This window comes from Aythya marila, assembly GCF_965140915.1.
Source record: "Aythya marila genome assembly, chromosome: 1".
Lineage (NCBI taxonomy): Eukaryota > Metazoa > Chordata > Aves > Anseriformes > Anatidae > Aythya > Aythya marila.
In genome coordinates this window covers 147,023,208-147,039,670 of record NC_139042.1, presented here as the reverse complement: position 1 = coordinate 147,039,670, position 16,463 = coordinate 147,023,208, and the positions used below count along the sequence as shown (strand labels likewise).

Below are 16,463 nucleotides of genomic sequence, written 5' to 3'. Positions count from 1 at the left end.
TTTCCCCAAATGAAAACTGCGGGTTCAGAAAAAAACACCACAGACGGGCCCTGGTAGTCTCTGCTTGTCCTGCAAAGACTGGGACAAGCAACTTTGTTTTTATAACTGTGTTTTTGAAATGTTCAATCGATAGCCTGCTGCCAAACCTCATTTGGACTGAATACACTTCCTGCTAGATCTGAAAGAAAATAGGATTAAAACAGAGTCATACTATATCAAAACACAAAGTAGGAGATGTCGCTCTAGAAAATGCCCTTCACTAATGGGAACACTTCTTGTCACTCAAATGTCAGTTTTTTCATTATTCACTCACGATCACACCTTACGTTGGATTAAAAACAGCCCATGCATGCATGAGACCTAACAAAGAAAAACAGGTTGCCAGGAGGGTGCACCAAAATGACACAATTCTGACCGTCCCACCTTTCAAGCAAAGGAGGAACTAAGTTGTGTTTTTTTTCTCCTCTTTTTTAATCTCTCCTGACAATCATGGTATCTTAGATGGAAAAACTTGCAGAGAGGTTTGTGCACCTTCCCCTCAGGCAGAAAGGGAGTTAAACATAAGTCAGGTCAACTGCCAGAACAAGGGCTACACTGCAGGGATGCCATGTTGAAACTGCAGAAAATATTCTCTCATACTGGAAACGTACTTCCATTGCTGCCTGGAAGAAGCTAAGCAAAAGAGAGAAAAGCCAAGATTTACCTTGGGAATCTTCCTTCTCCTCTTTCCGTTCTGAGGGTCTCCCAAGGAGAAGAAGGTGTCGTCTGGACTGCTGGGGGTTGAGGGAGGGCTGATTTTGGATGGCGACCCAGTTCCATCGCGGCTCAGTTTCCGTATGTCTGGCAGTTTGAAACTCCGCCGCTCTGAGTTTTGTCGGAAAAAAATGGGCTTGGAAAGCAACTGGAAATGGAGGAGAAGGAGTGAGTAAAGACAGCACCTCCAATGTACCTTTGCTTCACTGCTAACACTGTCATGGCAGTAGAGCCAGTGGGGAATCCACACCACTCAGCTGCCAAAACTGGCTGACTTCTGAGAGTGCTCCCATATTCCTGCACACACAAGGAACACGTCCAGCTGCCCGGCTAGGCCAGAACTGTTTTGACCAGCAATTTAACAACCCCACACGCATTTCGAAACATAACACAAACCCAGGGTTTGGTCAAGAAGCCTCACTCCAGTGTGAAAAGACTCCCAGGACTTGTGCAATCCAGAGGCTGGGACTGTAAACAGGACAAGACTAACCAACCAGCCAGCCACAAGCATTTGGGATAAGGAGCAGATGGCCAGGAGGAACAGAGAAGCAGTGAGACCCGATGAAAAGCACGGTCGGTATTCTGTCTCTGACAGGGGAAGAATTAAATATTTCAGAGGAGGGTACAAGAAAATTGTCACGGCAGGCAGTTACGGAGACTGGTTTCCATTTAAGTAAGTTGAGAGGGAGCACAACAGGAAACATGTAAGTACCAAAGTAAAGGTCTTAAAATCTCTGACCAAAGACAGCAGCAGAGAATCAGAAAGCTCAGCTCTAGATAAAGGAGGGCAAACCACTTCTCACCACAAAGGTGCTCAGTAAGAACTTTTTTTTGTCTTCTCCAACAGAATTTCCCAGCAGTTACGATAAGGTTAAGCTGCCCCTTTTCTGGGCACTGACCATGCCCTCTCAAAGCCATCTCTATGTGGCACTAGGAACTGTAGGTGGGAGGTCTCCAAGCTAATTGTGAACAAGTCACACCAGCGCAGTAGCTGAGGTAGCACAATGGTCTGCCTGCATCAGACATACCCAGAAGAGGCATTAACCAGACTGCTGCATCCACTCAGGCCAGCTCAGGTGCTGCTGGATGGCTTGGCAAAAGACACTCAGCTCACAAAAATGCTTCCCACCCACAGAGAAGTCACACGAATCTTAGAAGGGTCTTCACATTGAAGAATCTCATTCTGCACTAACGATATAAGCCACTGCTGGAAGTCCATCCAGCCTGGGCAGGCTCTCCAGCCTGATTCACACTGCTGTTGCACACCAGTCAGCTGCGGAGAGAGCTGCAGCACTTCTCTGACCGATACAGATCACAGCTCTGGGATGTCAAAGCACCATAACGTACCGTAATTGCTCCCCTTCAACTCTTCACTAACTGTCCTGCTGGGAACAGTATCTAGGGTGAAAGATGTTTCTGTGTAACACTGTATGGGAGGGACATCAGGGTGCACAAGTGATTGAAAAGCTGTCTGAGCAAAATCAGCTTCATCCCAACACTCCCATACAGGCTTACACTGCTCTAGAGCTCACTAGTAACAAGAATGGATTCAGAACTGCAGGGCAATTTTCTCTTTGAAGCGCTGAATTATTTGGAAAAACCTCAGTTGCTGATTAAGCTGGTTGGAAAAGAGCAACACATCAAGAAATGCATGTCAAACCTCTGGAAATGTTGGCTAACAACTCTAATAATAGCTGCAGCTTGGAGAGCATGGGAAAGCCCTTCGGTCAGGAAAACCATGTTTAGATCCCTACTACCTGCTCTGCCAAGATGATTTGTGCTCTAACATTGCCCCTGCGGTTCCAGGCTTGGACTATCTAAAATAGAGAAAGGGAACCAGCCGAAACAGCTCGGGAAACTGAGAGCAGGGCTGGCCTCAGTGAGCTCGGAGCAAGATGTGCTTTACCTCTTCTTTTGGTTTCACTGCCAAGGAGGAAAATGGAACAACTCTGTAAGCTGTCCTGCTGGTGGGGACATCCTTTTTGGACAGGCTCCCTACACAGGGGAGTGGCATTACATTAGTTAGCAAAAGAGGCATCCTAAGGGAGTGGTCTGCAGAGGCATCTTGGCATCAGCACAGACAGACTGCCTACAGCCCACAGACACTGAGCCAAGACAACTGCAGGGCTCGATTACCCAAGCACTTAAATGCCCTCTTTGAAGAAGGGGAGGAGGAGCTTTCCTGCCCTCTTTGTTCAGTATCTGGAAGAAATTTAGCACCCTGCTTTTGTCCCAGTACAGGTATGGGGCAAAGACACAGCAGCTGGTTTTCACTCTCAGCTCTGCCAGTGGAGCCCCTCTGCCAGTGCTCTAGGCCGTTCACAAGAAATGCACTGGGAATGATGCATTTTTCTATGCATTCAGAGCTAATTCCTAAATCCAAACCACCTCATGTCACGAACACACCCATTTCTGGATTCCTATTTTGTATCCGTTACCTTTCAACTCATCTGTTCTGGAGAGAGTAGAAGTACTAAGCTAACCATCACTCAGATTTTATTAAGATCCTGAAGGCAGGTTTCCAGAGGTAAGGGGCTGAAGTCTCAAGCTGTCACCACTTTACTCCTCACGTACATGAACATGATAAAATCCCAGAGCTGCTCTTTTCTTGCTATACATTTGTTGCAGAAATTGCTCAGAAGACAGGGCCGTGGTTCAGTTTTGCTGAGGATACATCTGCATAAAAAATGGATTGAGAAGAGGATCTCTTCCCATTCGTTTATCACTCCAGTCTTGTATTGCAGCTGCATAAAACCCCAGTGTAACATCAAATAATTTAGCCCCTTTCAATCCAGTTGCTCCTTGCTGCACGGCAGCTGCAAAGTACCAGGGGAATGCAGCCCTCGTGTGAAGAAAAATGCAAGCCAAGAAACCATTTGTACAAGGGAATATTGTTTTTACCTTGCTACAGGGCAATACATTCTCTTCTATCACACCACACTCTGACCAGTGGTAAAGACAGAAAGGAAAAAAAAATCCTAACAATATCAAAGTCGGTGGCAAAACTCTACAGCTCCACAGAGGACCCAAAGCCCTCTGGAGCAGGAGAGGTGGTCACTTGAATCGAAGTACCTTAGTGGGAGTCCCAGGCACTGAAGAGGTGGGGGATGCTGGGAAGGTCAGGACGCATTTCTTCCCCAAGCAGCGGCTGTTGGTCTCAATGTCTTCGTAAGGGTTTTCCTTCGATGGTGGATCTGCAGCAAAAAGCCACAAACAAGAGACTGTAAGTGCAGAAAATCCTTGAGGTTTGCCATAAAAATCTGTTTGGGGATCTGCTGGCCTTCTCCCACCTCCCACATCAGACATAAAGACCTGTTCTCAAGCATTCCTGCAATTGCTTCATCCTCTCCATAGCCCTTGAAGTCCAGCTGCTCACTGGACAGCGTCCAAACCTTGACACTGATGTATGCAGCCATAGAAACATATCACAGAAACTACAGATGGAAAAGACACTGCAAGTCCTCCAGCTCATTTCCTTGTCTTCAGAGGAGCTGTGAGGTTCTCATGCACAGTGGTCCATAATTGCATTTCCTTCTTTGCAGTCTTCTGCTTAGAATTATTTCCGAATGAAACTGTGAGCTAAAGGCTAGCATAAGTGTCCTCTATCCTCTATTTAACCCCACGTTCAGGGCAACGTCTGGTCATCGTTTAAGCGGAGTCAACACTGCTCTTGGGCTGACTCTGCAGAGATTTAACCCATTCTCTGAGCACGGATCTCTGTCAGGCAGCAGAGGCTTTCAAACACACCTACCACTCATGGATGCCTCGGTTCCCACGTGTCCCACTTCAGAAAGAGGGAAGGATTCACTTTACTTAACCTAGGCCATGCAAAATCAGGGTGCTCCCTCCCTGAAGAGAAAGTGTGAGGGAAGGAAAAAAAGGAACATCTCTGAAAAAAGATTCTGCCCATTTTTACATGAGATCCTCTCAAAAACATAAGGCTTGAAGGACCCAGAGGTGTCCCTTTTATCCCACTGACTCTGGAGATGAGGTCCATGACTAGGCTGAGTTTTAAACAGACAAAATTATGTCTAATGAACTTCTTACATCCCATTCTTCAGCAGTGCTGGAAAATGCTAACTTAAGTGTCTTCAGAGAAAAGCACACAACTCTGTAAAAGCAGGTTGCAGTAACTTCAACCAAGCATCTCAAAAAGCAGTGACAAAATCTCAGCCCAAGCACCTTCACGGGCATGCAATTTGTTACGAGACTTCTCTCTTTATTGCCATCCTTTCGTGCCATCCCAATGGACAGCTGGGACTCAGAAAAACTGCCTTGCTCCTGTTTTCATGCAATGCCTGGCTGAGAGCTAGGACTGGAGGCCAGTGATGCTGCAGGCCTCGAGGAGCAAGGAGTGCAGATGGCTCTAGGATCCATCGTGCTCCGACCTGACCGCCCTGCTGGGGACGGGAGCGCAGACCAAGTCCTCAAAGACAGAATTGCAATTCTTTTAAAGCACTGACTTATATTCATTGCTTAGAGATACTTAACACTGCAGTGGTGGACCTGAATTCACAAGGAAGGACAAGGTGAGCCCGTGTCACTCTGGCAAAGCAAGTCTGCACAAACATTTTGTCAGGAACCATGCTCCAGTCCCTGAAAGGGGCTCCACCTTCTAACGCCAATGATATATTTCAGAATCAAATTTCAGCTGTCATATACCGGGTAGACTGAAGAAAGAGGAATGAGGTTAGGTTCTGTTGCACACGCCGTACTCAAACTGCTCAGCAGCACGTCCAAATAGTTGAAAAGAAAGAAAAAAACACGTTTTCCCTCTTTTTGACACACAAAAAACATCTATCTGCCCATTACAATTTCCAGTATTCCAGGTAAGCAATGGCAAACAGGTAAAATGATGGTGGTAGATGAAGGGAATCTGTGTGACTCGCTGGGAAAGGCAGCAGTTCTCCCACCAGCAGTTGAACCCTTCCCAAATCATGTGTGTGGGGTGTACGTGTGTGCTTGCGTGCCCTGATGGACACACGACCATCTGTGGGTCAGCACTGAGGTCCCCGTTATCCTCCACTGCTGTGGTTTTCACATGTTGTTTCTTTTTATTGTGTGGACTATAATTGCCTGCGGTCTTGTGAAAAATAAAACTGTGGCTTTTTTGGAGTTATCCCCTGTCTACCCCTTTTCCCAAGCTCCCATGGAAACACCACCAGGACTGCAGGAACCAATTAAAGATCACTGACTCCAGGCAAAGCCTGAACATGCAGCAAGAAAAACAAACAAACAAGCACGCTCCATTAGCTGACGATTAGCCACTACTTTGTTTGCTTCTAATCTTTGCAACAAAAGCTGGAGGGGAGAGAAATTTCAGGCTGGTCGTTGAGTTCTGTGCAAGCGTGGGACACACGGGTGTGCTTGTGTTTGGAAGGATGGATGGATTTGCTCATAAAGCTAACCTGTAACACTATCTCTGTTATTCCAGTTGACAAAGTGACATTTCCACAGTGATTTCTGAGACCTCCCACCACGCCCCAAAACACACAAACACAAAAACCCCACCAGCTGTTCAGGCATTTCCCATCTCTTTCACCACCCCGAGAAGGAAAAGGCAGACACGAGTCCTCAGCTCCACGTGAGAATTTGACAGCTTCAAAAAGGACAGGTTGGCATCACCTTTTCTGCAACCAGCCCCAAAAGAATACCATTCTTTTCAGAGAAGGAAAAAAAAAAAAGATTTGGTTTCTTTCTAATCAAATATGATGAGATTTTATTCATATAAAATCAATAATGCCCTCACTGCTCCTAGGAAAGCGCAGCTGCCTCCCACACTGAAAAATGCAGGCCACCTTTGTAGGTAGCAGCTGTATTAAGAGCTGCTGCAGCCTCTCTTTTCCTATTCTACTAAACTCAGCCTTACTCAATGCCAGCCTACAGCTACTAAAACTTATTGAGGCTTGTTCAAGAGGGATGCTTCTATTCTATGTTCCACAAAAGCCCATCTAACTTACAGCATTAAAAAAAACACCATAGAAATTGAGAATGTTGCAGGAAATAGTCTTAAAAATGGCTCTGATCTGCCATCAAAGTTATAGAATGAAATACAACTCCTTTTCAAGGATTGTGGGACCTCAGGGTTTTTTTATTTAATTGATTAGCACCTGGTGCCATACTGAGAGCTTATTTCTGAACCATGGAATTCATTTCAAGGCTGGTTTCAGTACGTTCCCTTTATCTCAGTGGTGACAAGCTCACAACAATGGAGGTACCAGAGCTGTGCGAGTTAGTCCACAGGACAAAAGGAGGACAGAGGACAGATGCCAGCAAAAAATAAAAGCTCGTTCCCACACGCTTCAGGTTCATCTTTAAAGCTGATAAATTTTGAAATGTTTTGTCCATTATTTTTTTTATTACTTGCCAATAATCTGTGTAAACCATGCCCTGGCTTACATTTGGATAATAAACATCCTTCACTCAGCATCTCTGTTGACCACGAGTCTTCTGAGTTATTCAGTGCTTGCAGTCAAACCCCTCCCTCGCCCGGAGCTCCTACCCAGTATGTCTTCGTAGACGTTCTCCTCAGATAAAGTGCGTGTGAGGGCCAGCTTGGTCTGCGCGTACCAGTCCACCCTGCCGTTCTCAGATGAGGACTGCAGCAAGTCTTCAAACTCATAGGACTTCCTGCACCATTGATGGGGAGGAAAGGAACGCATGAGGAGAGTGATACAGCCAAACAGCTTTTACAAACACATTGCAGCGCTTCATAGTTCATTTCTCCGACACACAAGGTACCTGCCAAAGTGGGTTACTGAGGAGGGAACAGTGCACAGTCCCATTCCATGCAGAGAATGAAACACTGAGATCTGTTATGTCTACCAGCCACACAACTGAAGACATTTCAGGGATGCCAGAGATTATTGGGGTTGTCATGGCAATAGCACGCTGTGAAGATGTGTGTGAGGTGGCGCATCCTGCAAGACTGCGTGGAACCTGAGGCCACGACAGGCTCCATTTACAACACAGACCCTACCCTTGGCAGGAGTAAGGGGGCCCCAAAATCAACCCTCTGAGCAGTACAGGAGAGTGAAAGCCACGTTCTGGATGGCAAAAAGAGTTAAAACTCTACTAAGTGTCCTCCACCGACAAACCTGGTGAGTTTCTGTTTCCCTCCTGCAACCAAACCAGGAATTTTTAGGCAACTGTTTGCACAGTTGTGTATTCTATGCCTACCACCTCAAAAATGTGCTACAATCATGGGAGTGGAGGAAAAAAAAACAAAACACAAGAAGGCACCCCAGGAACATATATACACATCAGATTCAGTTAGGAGACCAGGTATGCTATGAACAGCCAAAATGCTGCGGTAGAGCCCAAAGATTCTCGTTCTAGACTCGGCTCCAGATCAGCGATATCCATTTCGTAATTACATTTTCTGCTAACAACAAAGCGAACGAACAAATGGGGGACTGGGGATTGTGTGTGACCCAGGAAGGTCCAGCTCTCCCAGTGAGATGTGGGAAGGAGGAACTCTACCACCAAGAGCAGCACCTGCGCGATACGCAGCCCCAGTACCTGTGGTCAGCGTTGTTCTTGTGCTTCCCGCTCCAGAGCCTCCTGCTGACGGCTGACGGGGGCGGAGAGGAGGGGAGAGGAGGAGGAGGAATAGATGGCAGAGGGGGCAAGTTCCTTTTATTCCTAGCTGCTGGCACCCAGTCCTCTTCCCCCTCGTGTTTGAAAGTCCGACGGGGCTTTGGCAGCGGGTTGATAAAGGGTTTCTTCTCCGGCACCCCTGGCTCTGTGTAGACATTTTCCACGTTGCAGTCCTTGGATTTCGTGTGAGGAGTTCTTACCTCTTCCAGAGTCCCAAAAATTGGCTCATTGATTTCAGAGTCCAAGCCAAGAAGTCTTTTGTTGAGCTCAGCCCCACATATGCTCTCATGACCCTCTGGAGCAGCGTGTCCTTGTGCTGCCTTCTCCTGCAGGCACTGTGGGGAGTAGTAAGTACCAGGCAACTGCGGCTGCAGCTCTGCTGAGCCATCTTTCAAAGCCTGCTCTAGCTTCTTGACCTGACTAAGCACTGAAACGTTCTCCTTCTGCACCTCCCACTTCCCACCTTTCACTTCCCTGCATTTTCCAATGCCGGATTCCACTTCCCCATCCTTCTCTGTTTCCCCCTTTCGCTCTGCTCCCTGCCCTTTTGGAGTTCCTGCTTTCCGCTCATTCTCTTTGCCTGCCCCTTTGCACTCCAGTTCCCAGCTCGTAAGCCTCTTGGCTTCCACTTTCCGAGTCACCAGTGCTTCTCCACTCGTCTTCTCAACTACACAGGGTATTTTGTGCTCCTCTTTAGCTCCTTGCTCCTCCTCTCGGCGAGGAGCAGACTGTGTTTCCTTTTTCCCTTCCCACTCTGAAATTTTGTCCTTAATGCTAAAGGACTTATTCCTCAAGCCAATTTTTCCAGGTGACCGTATATTCTGAGTACCTCCTATCTGCCTCCTGATGATTTTACTGTTTTCTTTAACGTTCAGATCCACAGATGGGTCGCTGATGATCATTTTGGGACTAAGCATGTTCTGCTGAAAGCAGTCTAGTTTGGGATCCAGCATCAAGTTCTCCAAGGCTCCGAGTGGGTTCTTCACCACACAAGAAACTGGTTCAGCTTCAGGCGTTAAACTCAGGCTGACAGAGGCACCTTCAGAACATCTCTCACTTGAAAATCCACACAGAAGTCTTTCTAATTTCTTCACAGCTGCCGTATTGTTTTTATCCGCAAGCTTGATCCTACACACCAAAGAGAAAAAGAAACATTCACTGCCATTGCTCACCCTTGCCTCAGCCCATCAGCTCAACAAGCTCTACCTCATAAAGCTGGTAACAGCAGAGGATGCTCAAACCAAGAGCTTGAGAGACAGGCTTATGGGGGAGAACGCTACGGGAATGGTCTTTGTAAGTGGAACACAACGTTCTCCTCTTGTTATGACTAACAGTGTGAAACGAAATCTTTGTCTGTGGCAGAAGTAGGTGGCAGGTAATGATTTCTGTACATCAGATGTGCTGATGCTAATGACAGGTTCGACAGCATTTTTGTATGTGTGCTTAGATGTGCGGCAGTTCTGTACATCGTTGGGGCGTTAAGCAGATCCATTACAAACACACACAAAACTGACCCTTTGCAACCAACAGCAAAACTGTAGCTGCTAAGAGGAGAAAGCATGTGATGCAGCTGGCCTTCCTTTAGAGCCTGCTCAGAGGATCTGTCTGGACTCACCCAAATGTTCCCACATGCACATTAATGCACAAACCCCGCTCTTTTATTACTACGTTTCTATGTCCTCACCATCCCAGGCTGCATGTGGGCTCGGACTCCCACACATCCAGGCACACTCCCTTGGCCCAGAGCACGTGACGTAGCACCTGGGGACTAGACTCAATGTTTTCACTGCAAGGGATTAAACATTGTCATTGTCTGAGTCCAAACTGCATCAAAAATCCCTATTATCTTTAATCTGGGGATCTCCAAGTGCTTTCTTCAAGTTTTTCTCCAAGTGCTGTTGTATCAACACTGTGAAGTTCCAGCTGGACAAATAGTTACTCCGACACCAAATGTTTTTGAAGAAAGTAATTTTCAGTGCTTAGCGATGCCTGGGCTTGGAAAGGAGCACCAGCACAACACGAGGCACTTACTCAGATGCCAGCCCTTGTCATCAGTCCCATTTAACCACAATTCCAGCACTGGGGTTCAACCCAGTGAATTGCTGTTAACCTAAACGTATCAAGCGTGCCTCTTCCAGAACTTAGCACTTTTTTAAGAGCATTCACTTGGATACCCTGCATGCTGGCAGGCCTCAAGCTTTGTCCTGGAGTCAAGCACCGCTGGCAGCCATTGCAGACTGTTGTAGCACAAATTGAGTCTGGGATGGGTTTCTGAGCAGAAAGAGGACCTGAGCCAGATACTGTTCCTCCTTAGCCTCACAGAAATTTAACTCCTGGCTGTCTCAGTGACAACATCATGATTTGGTCAAGAACCGGCACTATGAACACCATGGATTTTTAAGTGAAGGGAAGTGGGCTTGACAATGCTGGACTATGCAGTGGAAACCCAGGTTGTACACTGGGAGAGGCCTGTGGTGACAGTAAGGCTTGTGTGGGGAAGCCATGGAATCTCCACTGCTGAAGATTTCAAGTGCAGGTGGGGCAAGTGTTGACAGGGGTGTCATCAGCACAAATGGTCTTGTCTTGGGGCAGATCTCTTTTAACGCTAAGAGTTGAGGACATTATTGCTCTGACAGGATGCTAAAAACCACAGCATGACAGCTCTGAAATGGCAATGAAACCAGCTGAGACACACAGCGGCGTGACTTAACCTGTGAGGAGAGAGGGACAGGGCAGAGCAGAAAGAATGCTTTCTTCTTCTGGTTTTCTTTCTCTTGGGGATAACAAATGAAAGCGAGGTACCTTGGCACCGAGACATGGAAAGCTCTCACCTCTCAGTGGACTTGCAGACACTGCTTTCAGTCTTGCTGCTCACATCGGCCGCCTTGCTAGCTGTCATCATGTCAGCACACAGCCGGGCAGCAGGTCACCTGCAGGCAGACACAAAGAAGAGGCATTGCTCTGTGCTCAGCATCCTCCTTGTTTTTGCAAACACACACATGCATGTTTCTTCCTGAAATCCAGGAGAAGAAGAGAAGCAAAATAAGGCAGCTCCCAGGGGACAGCCTCCATCTCATCACCTGCAAAATGGGAGCATATTTTATGAACACTTTTATTACATTCAAATTGTCAAAGGATTTAGATTTTCTTTCCTCACAGAAGACTAAAACAAAAATGATTTTAATAAGCACAGTGTTAAGGCCACACAGTTAGTGCTCCTGCAGTTGTCACAACGTCTTCAGACCGGCAGAGGAAACATTTTCTGCTCACCAGACATTGCACTGAAGCAACTGGTTACCTTACACTATTCTCTTTGTGGGTCACGTCAGGCTGCTAATGACCTGCTTTCAGAGGACAGCAGCTTGTGGGGCAAGACAAATCGGTCACAAAAATGAGTCATTCTGTTTGCCTCATGATTTCTAGCATTCGTGGAGCAAGTCTGTCCCTCTCTGTCCTCCGCATACTGCTGCTACATGGTCAGTACAACAAACTTCTTTTTATTGCCCCACAACACTCTTACTCCATAGAAAAGAGGACTGGTACTTTGCAGCACCACCTTCTTACTTCTCTAGGCAATCTGCCTGCTCTGCAGCATTTCCAGGACAAGAAGGGGCTCACCACATAACACGCAACACTCGGAAAATCTGAAGCCTCTCAAATCTATCCTCCCAGCTGCTCCGCCAGATGCTACTCTGCCATGCCCAGTGTTTGGCAACAAGACTGAGTGCCTTGGGAAGTTTAGTAGGCTCTTGTAGTTTAAAAAAAAAAAAAAAAAAAAAAAAAAGAAATCAAACCAAAACACTGAAGAACAAAAGAATCTCTCTTTTCCACTGTTCAAGTACTCTGGGCAGAGAGAAAGAAAAAAAAATAGAAAAAAAAAATCTGTCTTGTTTGTTTCCAGTTTTCTCTCCCTCCTTTTATCCCCCACTGGCAACGTTCCTGAGATGAGGAGTGAACTCTGGGTCAACTCAGTGTGTACACACGCAGGGCAGGCCATGGCTAACCATTCAGCAGGCTCCCTCTCCCCAGACAATAAGCCCCCTTGGCTTCTCTTCCTCATTAGTAAGTGGAACAAACACCCGCTTCACTTCTAGACACAGAGCAGCCTTGCAAAATTGACCAGCCCGAGGAACAGAATCTATTCATCCATCCCTTAACTGTTAAGGATTGAGGATAATGAAAAACTACTGACCGCTCGCGTCCCCGTCCAAAGGATGACTCACCCAGGCAGCCCGAGCACATTCCTCCAAAAAACGCCAACAGAGGTTGTTCTGCACTTGGCTTGCACCTTCCCCGGAGCAGGGATGGGCTTTACTCGGATAAGCAGAGACTGAACTGTGCTGCACAGCAGGGGCAGCGAGTGCTGCGCCTCGGCACTGCCCTCAGGGGTAAGAAATCCTACCCTGACCATGCGCTGCCTCTTTGGAGCCCCGTGGTGACCTGCTTTAAATCGATGATCAGTTTAGTTGGAGCAGCTCACGGACAGGGTCCAACACACCTGACCTGGTGCAAGGCAGGAGATGGGGGCGTGTGGACAAAGCGGGAGGACACCAGGGAAGAAAGACCAGCCTCAGAAGTGCTGTCTGCTTTCCTGCCTCACGTGCAGTGTGACCAGGGCACTGAAACCTCCTAGAGGAACGCCGGCAGGGCCGAGTCCAGCCTGCAAACAACCCTAGAAGGACAGACGTACACCAAGAAGGTCCTTTTTGGCCTACTGCAGCTTTCTGCATGAGCCACACACAAACTCTGCTACGCGAGGTGAGGCAGAGCCGAGCCCAGAGCCGCGGCTCCTGGCACGTACACCGCGGGGCAGCAGGGCCGTAAAAGGGGAGAGAAGATGGTTTGAGGAGCCCCACCACCAGGGTTTATTCAGTAATCCCTGCCATTGTCTGGGGGAACAAAGCCGCCATCTGATACTGTTTCAAAATTAAACTGGGAAAGGAAGGCCAGGGGAGGAGGCGGGAGGGAAGCGGGAGGGCAGGGAGCCCTCGAACCTGCCGGCGGGGCTCTGGGAAGGATGTGAAGCCTCCCAGCAGAAGCCTCTCCTCGCGCCCGGCCTCACGGTTCCCAGGGCCATGTGATAGGGGCTTCCTGCCACCGAGCAGAGCGAGACCTACCCCGACCCCTCTCTCCCAAACAGAGTTCCTGCCTGCTTTGTGCTTGCGGAGAGGCGTTTGTTTACTGCTCTATCATTGGCATGCAGGAAGCAGCCTTGAAATGAGCTGTAATCATCTGTCCCCAGCAAGAGCTGTTTGACTCTCTGCTAATTTAAGTTTTCCTCCCCCCCCCCCAGCCTCCCAGATGCCCTCTTCCCCACTTCCGATGATCGAAAGGCCGCCGGCAGTGCTCACATCTGCCTCAGGGCACTGGGCACCGTGTGGTGTTCCCAGAGCTACTGGTGGGTAAAACAGAGGTGCCAACAGCAGGCACGCTCCTAGATCCAGAGGGCTGAGGGGGCTGCTGGAGGGCTACGAGCTAAACTTCTTCAGGGAGGGAGAGAAACCAGCTTTGTCCACTACCTGAATGTGCTCGGTACAGCCACCAGCGATGAGAAAAGCCAGGGGAGCACCGAATATCCTGCAGCTTATAGCACCAAAAATGCATACGGCCAGGTCACCCAGGCAGACCTGTCTCCAGTAAGGTCAGGAGATGGTCATGATGAGCCTTCCAGGCCAGCCTGCTTTGCTATTTCGTTTGTGGGGAATGAAACAAGTGTACCTCGATGGGGTTGTGGTTTGGGGGCGGGTATTGCCCTTGCTGTGCACTGGAGGCCACGTCTCAAGATCTTCTTTGCTCCGATTATGCTGCACCTCACGCAGAAATGGGATCCGAGCCTGTAAGTGGGACCCCAGCCACCACGGTGGTGCACACAAACAATGAGGCTCCACATCAGCAGGAGCGACCCGCAGCTGGTCAGACTCTCGTCCAAGAGGAATAAAGCCACGCTGCGCTGAAAGCCCACGCACACTTTCTTCTCCTCGGTGCTCACAGAAATATTCTCTCCGGTTACTCTCACAAATTTTGCGTTCGGGACAGCAAATCGGGGCTGCCAAGCAAAGCCTGCAAGCAACACTCCTCAGTGCCGGTGCTTTACAGAACAAAGGACGCAACATACACGGGGAAACAATGCACCAACACTATAGGACGTATATACATAAAGGACAGGAAGGATGCCAAGAAGACAAAACACTAACAGGAAAATCGTGAGCAAGGCCACGCCGAGAGTCAAAGCCTCACGCGCCCCCTCCCCCAGCCCTTACTTTGTTTGGAGCCCATTTCCCTTTGGGGGAAGGAGAAAGCATGGAGGCGAGTGCTCGTGCACGAACACAGGCACGTAGGGCCATGGTGAGGACCTGCGCACAGTCCCAGCACCAGGCAGCGTCTCTGGGCCGTGCATGGGCCCCTGCGAAGCCCCTAGAAGCACATGATGGGATCCTAACTGTGGGCTGCAAAGCCCAAGCCATTTATTGAAGGAAAAAAAAAAAAAAAAGGGAAAGTTGGATAAACTTACATAAACATAAACATGAAGGGCCAATGACTGGAAAGTGATATGTTCCTATAGTACGTTTTGGAGTACGTTTTAGAGCTGGATCCCACACAGTCTCCTTCCCCTCTTGCCCCACTCTGTTCCCTTTGATCTGTGATATCTTACCACAGTGCTTACAAGGGGCTCAGGAGAATCCCATGTGTCAAAACAAACTGTATTGTCGAAATACCCGAATGGCATCAAAGCACCACAACCTCTCTCTTGTGCCTGCACCCCCCTGTCATAGGGACAACGCTGCAATTCAAGGAATGCAGAAGCTGACAACGTCAGCATTCGGGCTGCCTGCAGGAAAGCTGTTGTGTTATGATATGTCCTTAATTTTATCATACAATTCATTCCACTGATCTTCTCGCTCTCTAAGCTCACAGCGCAAATTGCCTGCTTGTATGTCACTAACCTGATTCAGTGGATTGCTACACTTAAAGGGACTGTCCTGCTCCTCCCTTGGCAGCCAGAAACATGGTCTCCTCCCTATCCTTGGCAAAGGACATGCCTGATCGGATCAATAGTTGCTACTGACTAAGGATGCATTGAGGAAAGGAGGCAGAGGAGAGATCCCACCACCCCCTACAGCTACTCGAAAGGAGGCTGCAACAGGGAGGTGTCAGGCTCTTTTCTCAGGTGACCAGTGACAGGACGCAAAGAAATGGCCTCAAAATGCACCAAGGGAGGCTTAGACTGGATATCTGGAGGAATTTCTTCATGGAAAGGGTGGTTAGACACTGGAACAGGCTGCTCGGGGAAGTGGTGGAGTACCCATCCCTAGAGATATTTAAGAGACATGGATGTGGAGCTTAGGGACATGGCTTAGTGTTGGTATGGGTAGCGTTAGGTTGATGATTGGACCTGATGGCCTTTCCAATCCAAATGATTCTGTGATTCCATATCCCTTCCCTCTCACTCCTCCTGCCTCTTTTCTATTAGTCACAATGCTTGTAAAGCCCTTGCTGAGCTAGTTCAACTCAGTAAACTAGCAAAGAAATTCAAGTGGGAAGAAAATGAAAAGTCTGCTGCTCAGGTAGTGACATCAGCCGCCTGTCATGGAAAACCTGATGAGCACTGAAGCACTGGGAAAGGAAGAGATGAAACCACCTTCAGGATACACTGAATATTTGCTTTCTCCTCACTTTTTCTCTTCAAGGATACTTATTGTTTAATATGCAAGGGTATAAATGGCAAACTGTTGCACAGATCATAGTCAAAACTACAGTTTGTTGTTAGCACAGAGAGAAGCAAGACTTGGTGTTTCAGACTGCTACAGACTTCAGACTGCATTACAACCCCCAGGACAGGGAGCACACAGCTGCCTGGCAAAAACTCCTCACTAATGCTTTGTCTGACACTGGTGAGCCTGGGAAGGTCAGGTGAGGAGGTTTCTCAGCCACTTCTCCTCATTGCATGCTGAATTTAGCAGGGAGTCCCTACAGGCACCAGTTTCACTCACTACATTACCCTGGTTCACCTTTGGAGCCAGCCCCTCCTGCTGTGCTGAACGAGGCTGCAGATGTGTCCAAGGACTGCTGTGAAAGCCAACAAGTGCTGTGAAAGCCTGAGCGCTGACGCC

General features: G+C 48.2%; 1 protein-coding gene across 2 annotated transcripts in view; it reads right to left on the bottom strand.

Moving 5' to 3' along the window:
- DENND2A (DENN domain containing 2A) overlaps positions 1–16,463 on the bottom strand; it is a 51,944-nt gene that overhangs the window by 22,408 nt on the left and 13,073 nt on the right. For both annotated transcript variants that reach the window (XM_082754893.1, XM_082754894.1), the window contains exons 2-6: positions 11,184–11,282; positions 8,275–9,480; positions 7,256–7,383; positions 3,826–3,947; positions 704–901 (exon numbers count right to left, since the gene is read on the bottom strand). In XM_082754893.1, coding sequence (XP_082611019.1) covers positions 704–901; positions 3,826–3,947; positions 7,256–7,383; positions 8,275–9,480; positions 11,184–11,254 — 1,725 coding nt within the window. In that variant the 5' untranslated portion in view covers positions 11,255–11,282. The remainder of the gene's footprint in view (positions 1–703; positions 902–3,825; positions 3,948–7,255; positions 7,384–8,274; positions 9,481–11,183; positions 11,283–16,463) is intronic.